General features: G+C 43.7%; 1 protein-coding gene across 4 annotated transcripts in view; it reads right to left on the bottom strand.

Annotated features, from left to right (window-relative positions):
• LOC122571611 overlaps nucleotides 1-16,960 on the bottom strand; it is a 192,189-nt gene extending 175,229 nt beyond the window's left edge. For 3 of the 4 annotated variants that reach the window (XM_043735580.1, XM_043735581.1, XM_043735578.1), the window contains exons 1-5: nucleotides 16,939-16,960; nucleotides 7,308-7,440; nucleotides 6,846-6,912; nucleotides 6,308-6,366; nucleotides 5,877-6,117 (exon numbers count right to left, since the gene is read on the bottom strand). In XM_043735580.1, the coding sequence (XP_043591515.1) occupies nucleotides 5,877-5,906 (30 nt within the window). In that variant the 5' untranslated portion in view covers nucleotides 5,907-6,117; nucleotides 6,308-6,366; nucleotides 6,846-6,912; nucleotides 7,308-7,440; nucleotides 16,939-16,960. Of the gene's footprint in view, nucleotides 1-5,876; nucleotides 6,118-6,307; nucleotides 6,367-6,845; nucleotides 6,987-7,307; nucleotides 7,441-16,938 lie in introns of those variants that run through there. The other variant, XM_043735579.1, reaches the window with a different exon arrangement.
• Nucleotides 16,961-17,259: the final 299 nt, after the last annotated feature.

The following is a 17,259-nucleotide window of genomic DNA, read 5'->3' as shown; positions in this document are numbered from 1 at the left end:
TAAATCCTGCTCTTAAACAAACAAACTCCACCCACCCGCGGATCGGATAAGGGGCCGGCTATTGATTTATTAATTTAGAGCTGCCCATTCTAAGACCACGGGCCCGGGAACAGACCGAGGGAATATACTCGCTCGCGCGCCTGCGCTCTCGTGCTCCTTCGTAGCGCTTCAGGACCCGAAGTTAAGGGATCCGCTATCCGACGTGGTATCGGTAATTATAGCCCTGAACGCGGGCGCGCGTCGGTTACGTTCATTACTGAATTATCGGCTCTGCTCGGCAAACAATGTACCCCTTTCAACCCTGCCTTCCCCTTCAGCCTTCATCCTACACCCCCTTCTATCTATTCCTTCTCCTCGTCTAACCTGAACCCGAGTGTCCGTTCCTCTCCTTCGTTTTCCCCCTTCATCCTCGCTCGACCTCTTCCAATATCTCCTCTCCTTGCTCTCGGAGAGAGACGAAGAGAGAGAGAGAGAGAGAGAGACCGGGTGCTATCTGATGGGCCACAGGCTGAACTACGACCGGGCCCTTTTTCTCTTTAGCCCTTTCTTCCTTCTTCTTTCTGTCCGTTCTTTCAACCGAGCTTTCAGCGCTCCAAGTCGCCGGTTATCTCGCCAAATTCCGTGACTCTTCCCTCCTCGTCGCAAATAGTCTACAAAATTATTCAACGATCGAGCACGACGATCTTGGTGTGGTTTAGGATCGTCACACAGTATGAAAATGGTGTTTTATATGATGAAAAAATGATCGATCACGTTGGAATAGCACGATGAAGACGTTCTGTTTTCAGACTAATCCGGAAATTCTGGATAGAAATACGTTTGTGGTAGAGCAGAAATGAATGCCGAGAGTGTCCGTGAGACGAAATGATTAATGGCATTATCCTTCGCCGCGGATTTCGCGTAACACGAGATCAACAAAATGAGACGATGCGAGAACGTGATTCCATTATGCAGCTTCCCGTGGATGGCTTGCCAGCATTTCTGTCCCGCTTCCGATACGCTGAAATTTAATAAATTCGACGTTTCTCGAAACCTCGTTACGGATACGAATTTTACATTCGCCACGGTGTTATTAAGTGTGAATCGACCTTAATACCTAGGTGCACCGTATGACTATACGAGAAGACGTGAACCCGAGGATGCGGCATGCACCTTTGCTTCGTCATCCATGATGAGGAACGCAAGAACGCGCATTACCCACGGATCGCCGCGGCTTTTCTGGTCCACCGTGCGACCACTTCGACCACCACCATTGACCGCTGCCTACGTCCTCCATAGCGAAACATTGGCCGTTTATTCTGCGGCCGACTTCCTCACTTGCCGCTCTGACGTTATTCTTTTTGTCAACGACTTGCACTTTCGTATCGAATGTATATTGATACGGGGATTTCATATCGTCTGAATTAATTCAATTAAAAAATGCGTACAGGATGCTACTTCGACGAAATCGACATACTTCGCTACCATGTATATTTGGAAGATTCTTTTGAACAAAGAAACCATTCAATTTATCGAGACATGAATTGATATTTATCAATTGATATGAATGATCAATATGAATGAATCGACTGACTGTTTTATTTCTTTCTCTTTTCTTTCTTTTTTTGCGAATCTTTTTTCTAGAAAATTTTACGAAATAGAGGGTTAAATAAATTATTATACAAGTAGCTTAACCTAGTTACGATGATGAATCGAATCAGAACGCGTATACACGTATGATAATTCTTGCTCGGAATAACATGGAGAACATACAGGGCATAAGTTTGTAAATCTTATTCCGTATAATATATCGATTCACAAAGAAAACGGACAAAAAACGAATGGGGATAAAAAAAGAAGAAAATATATCCAATAACGAAACACGCTCTTTTCAACGCCAACATCCACCCATCCGATTGAATCTTTATCTTCTCCAAGCATCGAGCCCCATGAATTGTAAATCGAACCTATCATCGTTCTTCCGAATGTAAATCCGGTCGAGTCGATAAGTGCTCGGAGTCGTGAGAGGTGAGCAGGTGTCGATGATTCACGAGAAGTTCGCTGCAAGGCTGTAGGGTTGCGATTTTCTGGCTACTTGGAGCCAACAACTTTTATAGAACAACTTTTGCTCGTAGGTCACGGTAGAGAAGAATTTCTACGAAACCGTAGTGGATATGGACCGAAGCGTTTCCGCTGACACGAGGTTTATGGTTCCAGACCAAGGTTTGTGGTCTCTGAGAGGTAGCGACCGAAAAAGAGAAAGTTACACACGCAAGGGGGGGTTCGTGGCAAAATGTAGCAGTCTACGAACGCAACGCTAGGTATAAATATGCAGCTGGGCCGCTTCCAAGTTGCGTCGGTGGATAATTTATGCCGCGGTGGTTTCGCGCCGCCCAGCTCGCCCTAAAAATTATTTATTTGATTGAACACCGCTTCGGGGAAGGCTATTCTCAGCTAACCCGAATGATCGTCCGCGAGAGAAAGAGCTCGCACGCAGAAGGGGATGCATAGGTGACGCTTAGGTGTCCGACGTAAGCTTTGTTGCATACATTAGTCGTTCGAATGGTAAATTACGTGTGAAATTTGAGAAATGATGATTGCCAATTCTTTTAAGTCAGCACGATGCTTAAACCTACCCGTAATAACAATCTATGCCGGAGAATGGTTAGAGTGTAACGCAAACTCGAATTAAAATTCGGAGGTAATATTCAGTTACACGATCCATCCTCCAATCCCATCAATTAACACGGAGAGACAGCGAACCAGCGTTACGGAGACACAAAGTCAGACCGTCTCTCGGTATCTTCAGCATCGCTAGCACCGACACGATGCATTGTAACGAACGATACTAATCTGGTATAATTAGGTACACCTGCGAGGCTGTTGCAAACAATGTCGAAAGTGCGAGCTTCACGCATGAATCACATGATTCCGACCGATGCCTTCGAGGTCGAGTTACGTTAATCACGAGCCAGAGATCGATGCAGATGCGCGCGTGCGTGATATACCTGGTATCATTGCCTAGCCAGCCAATGCCCAGCAAAACGAAAATAAACAAAGGGAAAAACAAAAAGAAAGGAAGAAAACCTGATTGCGAACCGGTCAACCTATAACTTTCTACCTTACGACCCATTAGCTTCCCACACTTGAGTCATACGCGTCCCGGTCGAACAATGCCAAGCATTGTCTCGCCGCGACTATAATTCGTAATTAGCCTTCTGATTAATTATCGATTTATCGGCCAATTATTATAATTATCTTGGGACTGCGCCCCGCGGATCTCGTGCACTAGAGTATCCCGGTTTTATCTGATAGCCTGAAAGGTCTCTTCCCCTTTCGTTCTACAACCAAGACGAAGCTTATATAACCTTCCACGCGAGAGCTTCTTTCGCGGATAAACGTTACTTACATACTAGGTCCGCTTGACCCCAGCGAGGGTCCGAGCAAACGAGAGCCTTCACCACGCTATCTATATCGTGATTTTACGACGCACCAGGAAACCCTGGTAAATTGGCACAATTACCCTCTCGCGTGGACCTTCTCGATATCTTACTCGGAAAGACGCGCGTGCACGCGAATCCAGCTCGCGCGGTTCCACACGTGGCTTGGTTCGCGACTAACGCATCGGGTTACAAGGGGAATAACTCATCGAGCTAATATACCGAGATAAATTACGTAGGATGATAATCGATGTCTACGCCTGTGTCGTCCGAAGTAATAAATGCACCGCTCAAAGATCTACGATCCTCGGTGGTTTATCGAACTAAGCGTACGTAGCCGGAGAGACGAGTTTCTTATCCTCTTCGTTTCCTATGTCGATCTCTCTCTAGCCCCGCGAAATCTCGTCGATTCGCGGAACCTTCGTCGTAGATCGAACCGAGTCAAAAATCATCGACTCGCGAGGCGAACGTTTAATGACGCCGTCCTTTTCTCGGTATTCCGCGAGTTTCGAGCGCATCGAGACCGAGGACGGCTGGATGCGAGCTGAACGGTCGAGCGGAGGAGTGGTCGATCTCAGATACGAGGGTCGACCTAACTTTATTGTATTTAATTAATTACTCCGTCCGATACCCGATCCTGCAATTTGTACCTTCCCATACCTCCTCGCGTCTCTGCACCGTACCCCTTCGTTCTTCGTCGCCGCCTCCGCTAAGAACGCGACCTCCGCGATCACTTTTTCTTCGTTCATAATCGGGAATGATCGACGTCACATTGGCAGGATATGTGTCAACGTAAGGTATATCTCATTTTACGAACAAACTGGAACTTTGGTAAATAGGAGAAGCGAGTTTCTTCGGAATAGAAAGAATTCTTTGATTACTTTCAATTTTCTTTAAATATCTCTTTAGATAGAGATATTAATAAGTGGGAATTTAATCTCTTGACAGATTTTTCAATTTAAACTCTTACCTCTGTATCGACTGAATCTCCCAAAATACGAGAAACATCGAATTCTTGATGCAATCTTAAAACGCACGTCTACGAGGATGAATCGTCAATAAAATAGACAAAGGAGTCGAGAACTATCTTACAAGACGTCGGGATGACATCGTAAATTACACGAAACTCGGTGTCCACGGTATAAGGAATAAACAGCGTACATCGGCGAGTGGCGTAGCATAAATCAGAGTTAGAGAGAGCTGATCCTACGCATACCGAGTTGCCAAGGATGATCCGTACGCGTGTAAGGTGGTGTCACAACATCGGTAATGCCGCTATAATGCTAATTTACTGTTTATACCGAATGAAACCACCCTTTTCATTTTCACATACCTCCCTTGTGTCGCGTCGATCGTCGTTCTGGTATTAACGCTGGCTACTCCTAAAGAAGCTTCGCCTTGACCCTAAGCTCGACGAGATTCAGGCAGAAATATAGGTATGGATAGCGGAGCGAACAACGTTCAAGAGGGCTAAGCTGTAACCTCGTCTTGTAAATGTCCTCATTTTTCCTGATTTTGGAGCACGAGAATCTTCTTAACCGCGAGTTTTAATTTGTGAACGAGAACCTATCCTTTTTGCCACGTATATGTGTGCGTGTACATGGGAACTGGATACATGTAGAGAAGCTACCCCGAGAGATATTGTGCGGTTGATGTATTATTGCATGGTAAGATCAGGGTTGTGTTTCATAACAAGATGAAGTACCGCAGGCATGGAAAGTAATAGGGTAGAATTTATGTTCGCACATTACTGACGATGCGTTGCACGTGTAACCTACTTCCAACACACACGTAGCTTTTGTTGCCCCCCGGTGGATTTAGTTTCCCCAGTCGCTTTTGACTTATTTGCTTTTAATTTGGCATTCGAACGATCGTAAACGAAATATTACAGAACTTGGTTATAGCGCATTGAATAATTCTTGTGTTATATAGGTACATCGTTAACACGCTGACTGCCGTGAGGGACATCGATTACTATATATGCATGTAGTTTGCGTGATGATGTTAGAACTAATTGAATTATTCAAGTGAAATAAGCAACTGTCATTCATCAAACTTCCAATGCTTTTTACGATAAGGTAATGATATATAAATTTGCCAAAAAATGTTTAAGCAATTTTATCGTTTAATGAAATAGTTATCGTAAAAACTAATACGCAAGTCTTCTTTCTCTCTCGTATCGTAATTAATCAAATATACATAATATAACAACTTTGATCCTTTTACGATATAATTACATTTTGTTGCACTTCTAACACTAGGTACAAAAGATAGGTACTTTCGATTTTTTATACGCGTATATATTAATAATATCAGTAATAAATTTTAAAACATTTAGAATGTGACAAATTCGTACAGCAGTCAACGTGTTAAGGTTATTTTCTAAGGCCAATTCTAAAAAAGTATAACCAATAAAAACAATAATGCAGACAATTAAGCTTGAAATATACGACTCACCTCGTACTCGGATATACATATCTTGACCATTGTGAATCTGGAACTCAGCACACCGCCCACCACGTTCTCCGACTATTGGCTCAAATTTAGAGTTCTTCATCCTTTCAGAGATTCCTTCGTCGGTGTTCCATTCTTCGGTAGGCGCAGCACCCTCAAGTGGCTCCAGGAGTGGAGGTCGAACGAGAGTTTCCAGCACGGTTCAACACGCGGATAAACATTCATCCATCCCAAGGTAGGTCGGCTAAAAAGGCGTTACACTATTGAACCACCAACGAGTGCACTTGTAACGCGACGTTTGCAAGTCACTTCGTGACCGAGTCGTGAGAAACACAAATATGGTCGCCGCGACCGATGTTCGCGATTAAAAAAATCCGTTTTATCCATTGTTTCTTACACGATCACAATTATTGTTAGGTATTTTATTCACTTACCTGATCACAAGGTCAAGCGATATCAAGCTATTGTTACACTGGATACACGTTTTGACGAACTGTTGTGCGTAGATGTGAATGATGTGCACGTGTATTCATAAAAACAATCAAATATTAGTATACAGTATCACGAAAGTATTCAAACACTTGCAGAGATCTTTTACGGATATATTATATGCATGTGTTACACGAAAGAAGAATTTGGGAAATTTGTAGAATTGTGTGAACGAAATTCTATTTTTATATTGAGTGAAAAGTGATAGGTTAGGTAGGTTAGCTTCTATCAAATTAGAAGCAGAATCGTTTAAAGGATTTGCAATTATAATATATGAATTTTGTCAAAATATACCAAACAAACAAGAAATCCCCCCTGCATATCCAGATTAGTTTCAAATTTGACCAAACAACCATGATATTCGTGTCTCATTACGGTGAGAATGAAAATTCAAAACGTTTTTCGTAACACAAAAGTTCTCTATAGTAAGCGTTCAAGTACCTATGTAAGCCAATGTATATTCTTATGAGAATAGCTACTTACATTTCATGCATTTCGTTGTTTAGACTCCTTATTCGTTAACACTGTCGGTCGTCAGAACGCGTGTTCACTGTAACCATAACTTTGATATTAATATCACGTCACACACGATGCGAAAAACCTGAATAATACAATAAAATAACACGTTAATATTCGCGTTATGTTCAGACAACGGAACGACATATTACACTGAATATACCATTATCCGAAACTGCGCAGTAGTTTAAATTTATAGATCGTCGTGCGCATAGACATACATAGCGAACTAAATCTCGCGGGATTCATTGTTGTGTTGACAGTTTTGTTGCTCGTGCGTGTTGCTCGGTTCGAATACGAGATATTTTACGATGTATATTCAAATATGTGCGTAATTCGTACGATGATACCGATTACCGGATCGAAAACGTGGTTGCGATACATTTTCAGTGAACTACGAAAGAAATATAATTGTTCATAATTACATACGTGAATGTGGATGGTGTTTCGTCGCAAAGGAAAGCACTGCAACAAACGAAGTGAGCGGTTGGACGAAATGTAGTAAACGCAGTCAGCAGCGAAACCGGAGTAATTATGCTGTAACTCGATCGATTTTTGTATCCTGAGGAATATATCGAAGGTAAGATATTTTGTTTATAACGAAAGATACGTTAAATTAATGTACATTTCTTAACGATATACAAATACTTTCCTTTCTTTCGCAATCACTTTCTTTTTCCCTTACATTGCAATATGATGTTATGTATTTCTGAAATATCACACGATAAAAACTATGGTTACAGCGGATAAGTGTTTTGATAAACACGTGAAGGACACCAAAGATTTGTAAGAATGTATACACTTCGATATAAGATATTCAATTCATAAAAACACTCACGCGCTGTAACCATAGCCTAATTTTTTATTTATCACGACCATGACGTTGCTTCTTTTGCGGCGCCACATGCGTACCGGCAAACAATATGGCGCGTTATTTTAAATTGGATCCGCTGCTATTAAATTGAGCAACTACGTAATTATGTAACTCTTTCGAGTTCCTCCTACTGAAAACGATACTTAATACATAATTCTCTAGAAATCGCGTTACTTTAACCTATACTAATACGATTTTTCTATAAAATAACTCAAACACTACAAACTAATGCTACAGCATTTATATAGTTTTTAATTTATGAAATTACAATCTATTTAAAAAATGAAACCTATCGCTATCTCATTCGTATCAAAACCGAACATAAACTAATTTAAATTCCATCCAACGCAAATACCACCTCGATATCTCATAAATTGCTTAGTCGAGAAAAAGATAGCTCCATCCTGCACCAGATTATGCGAAACGAGGTTCGATGATCGTCGAAGCGCAATATCGATTCAGTCAATTATAGGAAGATCCTTTAATTACCGCGAGTTCGATCCACAATATCAAATTGTGAAACTGACTTCTCGTTAATCCGGGCTCGAGATACACGGAATGATTGGCCGTCTCCTCTTTCTGCTGGCGCAACGAACGAGAAGGACGCAGCACAAAAGCAGAATAAAACGAGAGACGGAGGGGAAAGGACGGGAGAAAAGCGTGGAACCTGGCTCCGGGATATTAACATTATAAATCGTGCAGGCCGGCGACACGCCCGGGGCGGAGTCGATCGTATCGACTCGATGCCCTCCTCCGGGCTCGATATCGATTACACTCCCGTGATTGGCAGGATTCGTAACACGCCAGGGGGATCTCGTGGCGCGACCGATCGATCGTCGATCACGCGTATCCTCCGATAAACGCTCGGATCCGCCGCTTCTATCCCGTTTGACGGACGTGAAATCGCGGAATTCCGTGCGACCAATGTGCACGCGAGAGGAGCTTGAATCAGCAGGAATCGCGGATAGATATCGACGTCGATATTGTCCACGTATAGGAAATGAACTTGGTGGAATTCGCCACCGCTTCGAGAGATTTATATTCGACTGGTGTTGAATCGCGGTTAGGACGAGTTACTTGTATATTATTTAATATTTGTTTTGGTACATATACCTCGATAGATCGTTGTAGACGTGTACTAATTAGTTAAGTTAGTTTTAACTGAGAAAATGTTGTAGATTTTAATAACTTCTTTTAACCTCCTTTATGCTTTTGCTTTTAATTTTCTTTTGACGTAAAATTAGTAAATTACAGGATACTTAATATCGCGACTGAACTTCCTAGTGTATTTCGTGTAGCAATTATGCTCGAATTTACTATCTAATTGACAAATAGAAGTTAAAGGCTTTTATTTTTAAATAACTTATATATACGTTTCTCTAAAAAATAAAGCGATACAATGTCAAAACTTTCACCAGCGCGCAATTTGTAAACTTTACCAATGATTCGATAAGACATCGTAACACAACTACACAGGGAACGAGTACAGCTTCGAAATTCGAGTCAAAGGGGGTGTAGTATATATTACAAGTACCGGCGGAGTCTTTTATTCGCCTCACGGGCAGTGAATCTTGCATTGACGGCGACAACAACGGCGTATGTTGACCAAATTGAAGTATTCAAAGGAGTGGGAACGCTGCACTCCGGCGGGCTGTCGATGTACAGTAAACGATCATATTATGGGACGCGGCGCGATCAACGTCAAGGAAATTTATTGGGAAGTCGCGAAAAAAAGTCTTATCGGCACCGAGCTGGCTCCGCCGCCTTTCACCATATTTATTGACACTAAAGGTGAAAACTCGTCACCCCGTTGACGACAGCCGTTGTTGTGCGTTCACGATGGAACCCGTTCGAAGCGGCACGAAAGGGATTCGCCTGGACGAGGCGAGTGAAATTGTTCGTCCCGCACCTCCCAACGGGATTCATCCGCGGTCTCGAGCCAGGCGTCAATAATCTTGACGTTAACTGTCGAAATGTCATTGATGCCACGCGGAATTCTCGTCGTTCCTCGTTCATAGGGCGATTTTACGGCCGCTTGAAAGCATCGAGCACCGTTCCTCATCTTAGTCCGCTTGTATCGCGGCTATGCGTGTCTTTGTCGCCTTTGAATTCGAATTTTGCAACAGTATTATGATTAGAATCTAAGAAAAAAGACTTAAGCGACGTACACATCTTTGGCGGAAGATAATTGCGATAAATAGGGATGATACAAGTGGGATGGTGTTACTTCGGTCATTTCAGCTTCGACATTTTGAACAATTCAACGTCGAAGTCTGCTAATCTAGAATAATCAAATTTGTCGTATATCATAAAACATTATATATTTCGAACATAATCATTCTGGTTGACTTTGGCCGGTGCAATTCTTTGGAAGGACGTACGAATTTGTTGGTACACGTTGGTACAAGCACGAACGTTAGCTGTTTTCAAGATCGATTTTACGATGCACGGAAACCGGGCGTGAAAAAGTCTCGCGAGTTTCGTATTCCCTTTGCTCGTCCTTCTTCGCGTTAACTGCTGTGGCACGCCAGAGTACGGACCAACTTTGCGGTCGTGATCGTTCAGTTCTTCCGAACAATGGGCAGCCAGTGTTCACGGGACTGTGTCAAAGTGCCCTTTTATTGGGCCGTATTTTACCTCTTCGTATTCGAGAACGCACGCGTAACGACGCCAGACGATTCACGACGGACGCTGTCGATCGCAACGATCGATGTGCTCGTGTCTGCCTCTTAGATTTTACTTTCTTTTTCTTTTTTTTTTTATTACACCGATGGAAATTATCCTAAGAATCCATTCCCATAAGAAGCTTCGTTCTTCGATGTGTCTTCGTAATTGAAAAATTTCGATTAAAATCTCATTTATCTTTACTGTTTGCGCGAACAAATTAATCCTCGGCTTCGAATGTGCGCATCTGTAGTTGAGCCTCTATTATATTTGAACCGTGATTGAGCGTGATTTCAGTCACACGAATACGTGTTTTTATAACGAATATACGCAACCATTTGTTTCGTGGAGAAAATTGGGATTCCCAGGCGAAAAGGTCTCTCGATTGACAGAACCCTCGGGACGAAGAATTCCGCGGGAAGAAGTCGACCGCACGAGAACGAAGCGTATGAGAACGCGAGTGTGGGCACGTCGCGTCGCGTCATAACTCCCCGGGCATTGTAAATCACGGTGGACGCCTCGTGCACCCATAGAAATGGTTATATTCGGCCATAACAGCTCGTACCCACCGCGACGACGACCAGGCTATATTTTAATAGTAACGATAAATTACTTACGCGGAGAGAATCGCGTCCCAGTACTGGCGGCGATGAAACTCTCACGCGGAGAGGGCGCGATCTTCTTATCGGGTATCTTCAAACCCCTTCGTTCTCTCTAATTACAGATATAAGCTTGTTACAGCGTTACTTAAATCGCATTTCCATCTTTGATACTTTCTCTTTGAAAACAAGAACGTATACCTACGCAATGGCACACGATTGTATTTGGACATTTGCTTACGTATTTTTACGTATACATATGTCGTGCGCGTTATACAAATCATTTTGAAACATCGCTGTCGGTAAAATTTGAAACCAATCTGAAATTGGAAATTGGAAAGTGGAACGAAGCCAATCGTAACAGTGACTCGTAATATACCAGTTCAATTACTACGTGTAAAACTTAAGGCTGAATTTTGCGTATTATATAGAGGCTTAATCCTACAGACGGTAACACTCCATTTAGGTTCCCATGAACTTTTATCGCAAATTGTTTAAGGTAATCTACCATTTTTGTAGACGTTAGATTTACCAGTAACTCGCAGCGAGCATACAAAATTATCAATTTACCACGTGTAGTCGCCACAGACGTACCTTTCACTCAACTTGACAATACCCATTCACGCGACTATTTTTGCCAAGATAACTCCCGTTCGAGCGGAGAAATGCCTACAAATTGCCACATCGATTTATTGCTAAAGAGCCATTTTTCAGGGAAGAATGGTTAGTTTTCAAGAAAGATGGAAATTTCGCTTAATGCCAACGATGTAACGCGTCAGATCTTTCTCAAAGGGGCAACGGGTGTTTAATTGTCAGGGATCCTCGAGCGGTGGATAACATTTTCGACGCCCACAGGAACGTGATGTTCCAGAAAACGCAAACTCACCAGAACGAACACTAATCACTCGTTTATCTGGCCGCAACGAACTGCAGGATTCTCGCTTTTAGATATCGCCTGGATGGTGGGAAGCCGAAGTAATATTACGAATCCCTAGCTCGTAAGATTAATGTTCGCCTCGCGTCGCTGTTCATTAATACCGCGACCAGTCGCACGCGTATGTTTAGGATTACACCTTGATAACAGAATGGATTCCGTCGTGACATTGTGTTCGCACGATCATCGTCGGCTCCGGACACGACGCGCGTATTGCTCGCGTGGAATTAATGAAATTCCATCGTCCAGCACAATTTATGTTACGCCGAGTACTATCCGTATCGTGCTTTTAGAAGCAAGGACACGTGGGCGGAAGATGCAAAGATAAAATCGTGAACTGTAACACGCACCCCTGATTCTATCCAATTTTATCGGGCCAAGTGCGATCTGCCGGTACTAATTATCAATCTAGTTATCGTAATATCTTTAATAACGGTTTCCTTCGAGAAAAAGTTTCCCAAATTTTAAAGATATTAGATTTGTAGAGTCAGAATCGTCAGAAAAAAGAACAAAAATTACTGAGAGCTATTTATATGATTTTTATAGCTCGCGTAGTGATAAAAAGAAGTTTCTCCAAGGTAGTCTCGCTTCTTTACATTTTTCCTACAACAATTTTTCTTTTTTATAACGCAGTTATATACAGCTTTTACGACGATGAGCTCACGCCTAAGAAGTATACATGTCAATCACGCGATTCTACATGCACAGATAAAATATTCAAATGTAATTTTAAAAGTGAAAACGTATCGTATATCATATAGTTGGGAAATGTAAACTTTAAAAATTTCAAAGTTTAAAATCGTAAGGACTCTAGTTTACTTGCTCTAGTTTTGATTGCCCTTCGATAACTGGGTGCCTCTTAACTCGAGGAAAGGGCAACTTGCGCGAGCTAACTACTCGCGAGCCCATCGCCCACGCGGCGTGCAAGGTGGTCCGGCACTTGAGATCTTCGGGTCTCGGTCTTCGGACACTTTTATGCCCCCGACGACGAGCGACGACGACATCGCCGAGCACCTTCCACACGGCGTGGGCGAGTCATGGGAACCTGCAGTCCGTCGTAGCCAGCCCTCTCTCCTTGTTTTCTGACCGACCATTTGTACAACGTTAGTACGTGGTCCGGCGTAACGTCCACTTCATTATATATTCACTCTCTTCACTATTGTATTTTAATTGATACCAGTCGAGCCCGGCAAAAGGGTAGCGTTCGTGGTGAGCTTGGAAATCTGAGAGTTGTTTCGAATCGTTTGTTTCCAATTTGGATAATTTATGGGGAGGAGAAGCTTCGATGCTTTAGGGAAGGAAACTGGAACGGTGAACAGCAATTCTTCTTTCGTACACGCGTCCTGTACTGGACAAAATTCAATAAGACGAGGATCACGCGAGAAGAATATAAATCCAATTCAACTAGGCTAATAATTTCAATGATTTTTAACAAGTTTGCAACGATTCTTCGGATTTATCTAATTTACCGTAAGAGCCGTAACGCTTATGAACAGAGATGTATCCGTTTCCCCATATTCTAGGAATATTAGAAAGAATCTCAAAGAACCACTTAACCTACATCCATCGCACATGATACCAAAAATATCATCAAACGTCACGAATCCCCGAAAGGAATGTTCCAGTCATCATGTTCTGATGACAGTAACAGGTGTTTCCACACCGTCCGATCTTCGCCCAAATTCTCCTCGATTTCCGACAGGCTGTTACCAAACACGGAAAACAGGGACCGTTTGCTCTCGAATTCGGAAACTATTTTCAATCTCCTCGGATTAAGGCAGAGAATCGCGGTCAATTTTCGATCGTGGGACACGTGGTCGCTACATCGAGCGATTTACCGTGCTGGAATGCGGCGCAAGGTGGTACGCGATAGAGAAAGAGGAGAAGCTGGCAAGTTGTGCGAGGCGAGAGAAGAGAAGCTCCGTGACTCGTACTCGACGTTCCTACATACCCATCTCGTCGTCTCTTCTCTCGTCCATGACGATGCCCCCCTCTGTCCACCCCGTTGGTTCGTTCTCCTCTCTTTCGCGCATGGTTCGTCCTTCTCGATCCACGTACGTGTTGGTAAGGCCCTGTGAGAGCTGTATGTAATACCGGCGAGGCCCCGAGAGCGTATAAAACGCGTCTTTGTGCGCGCTCGGGCCAGCTGTTTGTCTAACACCTCGTACCTGCCTGAGGTCAGTGGCGATTCTGTTACGAGTCCCCGGGAACGCCGTTCGATTCACGGGCCGAGGTCAACGTTCCACGTTCCTGCTAGATCGACGGTTCTCCTGAAACGTCCGTTCGGACAACGGCTGGTCACCGTATACCTTGGTGTCGTGGTTTCTTCGAGCCAGTTATGATTTATGTTTATTCGACGACCGGTATTTCACGAACTTTGAGATTGCGCAGATTCGCTTGGCAGGTTCCCCTTGATACGAACTGTCTAGCATAGATTAGGTCTTAATGAGCTAAGGCTAAATATAACAGCTCGTTGAAATACAAATTCTTCTCGCATCAGCGTGATTAATTGTCCAGAAGACACTGCTGTCTTTTAGAAATTAGAATAGATTTCATCTGGTTGTTTTTAATTGGCAAGCTATAACCGAACACCGGTGTCTCGTCGGAACAAAATCGACGTTAATTCACTTTCCCGCTGCGCGACCTAGCAACTCGTCCAAAATTCCAATCAGCGATCTTCTAACAGTAAGCAAGAAGTCCCGCGACTCATACAATATTTAACAACAGGCGCAAAACGACGCGTTCTCTGAGACGTCGTAGCCCATATTCGATGCGTCCGTGTGAGCACGAGCCGGCCCACTGTTCATCCCGACGAGACTGACTCGTTGAAAGAACCTGGTACAGCGAAGGGGACCCTGTCCAACGTAAAGGACGCGACACACAGAGGCAATAACTCGGTCGTGATCTTCTGGCGCGCGTAGAGAACGGAAAAAGTCGGTCGCCGGTAATAAATACATCGCGGAACGGGGTAAGTTCGGGGGAGCATTGATATTCGCGTGGTTTCTTTCCCGGGCGCCGCTAATAACTTATCCGGTAGACGGTGGCCAGGTTCTTGCGCGTCTATCGGGCGTCTCCAGCTCTCGGTGGAGATACTCGTCCCCCGACTCGAGGCTCGTCGGGGGCGAGTGATGTTTTCTGGCGCGGCTAGCAGCGCTCTGTGTGGTCCTCGTGTCAAAATGTGTCAAAACTCGAGTTCGCGGTCTCGGCGTCGCCGACAAAAAGCGGTTCGACGGCCCTACAAATTAACGGGCCGTCCTGGTGAGGGCACAGACTCGAAGTAGAAAGGAACGACGCTGCTTGAGAAAAGCTACAGGATCCACGCCATCGCTCGACCAACGAATGTACTCTTGCTTCGTGATGGAAACGTAAATTATGCCTCGGTATGATGGAACACGATGATCGTGCGTACAGTGTATTTTAAGACTAGGATCTGGATCATTTTATTAGTCGGTTTAGTGCGTATCTCGTGAATCTGAATTTTACTACTCCCGATGCAAAGAATCGTAGTACGAGCCTCTTAGAAGCCAAGCCGATCGCAACTCCACTTTTTCTCAGTTTCTAGTTTCTCGAAATTAATATTGAGAGAATCGACGCGTTTTCCACATAAATTATACGATTATCTAATGAAGATGTTACAAATTACCTGACAGATATTTGTAACAAATATTTATAACAAAACGTATACGTATATCGTAAGCGATTTCAATTTGCCCCAAGTGTTGAAACATGCTCGACACGCAGGATACAATTTTTCTAATGTCGTTAAATAGATATTCGTTTAGAGTAAACTCGACAGAGGAATTCTACGAAGAGACGAGACATCTATTCCCAACGTTCACGATGAAATACTGCGCTGTTCTGTGAAATGTTACTCCATGTTTCCCCTGTAATTATCGCAAGTGTTAAAACGATCGTTAGGCAGCGCGGCCGCGATGTCCAAGAGGATACGTCTGTTCAACCTTTAGAATGCCATCGCTGCTCACACCAATTCAACACAAACGTATTTTCAGTTGAATGAAACGATTCGCCGAGGGAATTGCTCAACCATAGCTTTGATCGACACCGGATTTATCGACGTTGCGCTCTCTTTACGAACGATTGCGACGATCGACCTTAACACCGTTGGAATTTCGCGACGACCTTCGCTACGGCACTCGACGTCTTCGTTTCCTCTTGAACGAGCTTCCGGAGTGGTCTTGGACATCCCCCGAATCAGATAAAATCGTAGTTTTAACGGGACACAAATGGCGGGTCTTTGTACGACAGAATCGAACCGTTGATTTTCTATGGGATACGGGCATGGTATTGTGCAAACCGCAACTGGATGCGCTTCTACACGTATTCGACCGCGGGGCCGTATACGTTCTCAACTTCACGGGGCGCGCGAACTGTTTGCCCGAGTCTCGATTTCCACCAGATAAAATTATATTCCGCGCGTCGAAGAATACAACCGGATGCGAAAGGTGTTACGCGACATCTGTTGCTATTTTCATCCCACGGTTGAATGTTTTCTAAATAAGGAACGATATATCGTGGAGGTGCCATTTATCGTTCGTCGACGATCTTGTATAGACGCTTTGTCGATGTTTGATGAAAATTCTGTTTGAAACGTGCCGTTGGAAACGCTTGCGAGGTCTCGTAATTGTTCTTAAGTCATTCTGTTGAAATCGCGGACGACGCGTCATTCGTTCGTATGAAATTCGTACGTTTTGAAATTTCGTAGAAAGATAGGAAATTGTTTACGGCGCGACCTAATATTTTAACGTTTAAAGCGGTCGGAACGAATAAGCGGTAGTAAGCGGTTGAGAATCCCTTGAAAGTGATCTAAAAGAGATTGAAGACTGCTAACGAGGTTGTCTATCGTGTAAACTCGCGCTCGATATTTGCTCGATTATCGAAGAGGTATCTGCCATGTACGACACAGACCGTTCCGCTGGTAGGAACGATTTCCTCGTCGATCGACGATTTATTTGTGGATCTGCTACGTACCTGATAAATCCTTATTCGCGGCTCAAGGATCTCGTCGTCGCGCAGACCAACGTTTGCTGCCACTCTCTTTCTGTATTATATACTTGTCCAACATTGTTATTATTGCGAGCACGACTGCAGCTGCTCACCGGGAATAATAATGGTCGTTCGTGCACCCCTTCGTTACACGGGACTGTATCGAAGTCACGTACAGATCGGTATTGTTATTTAATCTGAGGCATTCGTTTAAATTAACCAAAGCCGCCATCGGCTAGTATCAATCTAAATATTTCTGTGCTGTCAGACACGGAAACGCGTGGAACGTTCGAACGATTCGATTAA

The sequence above is a fragment of the Bombus pyrosoma genome, linkage group LG10 (genome assembly GCF_014825855.1).
Source record: "Bombus pyrosoma isolate SC7728 linkage group LG10, ASM1482585v1, whole genome shotgun sequence".
Classification (NCBI taxonomy): Eukaryota; Metazoa; Arthropoda; class Insecta; order Hymenoptera; family Apidae; genus Bombus; species Bombus pyrosoma.
This window is presented reverse-complemented; position numbering and strand designations above follow the sequence as displayed.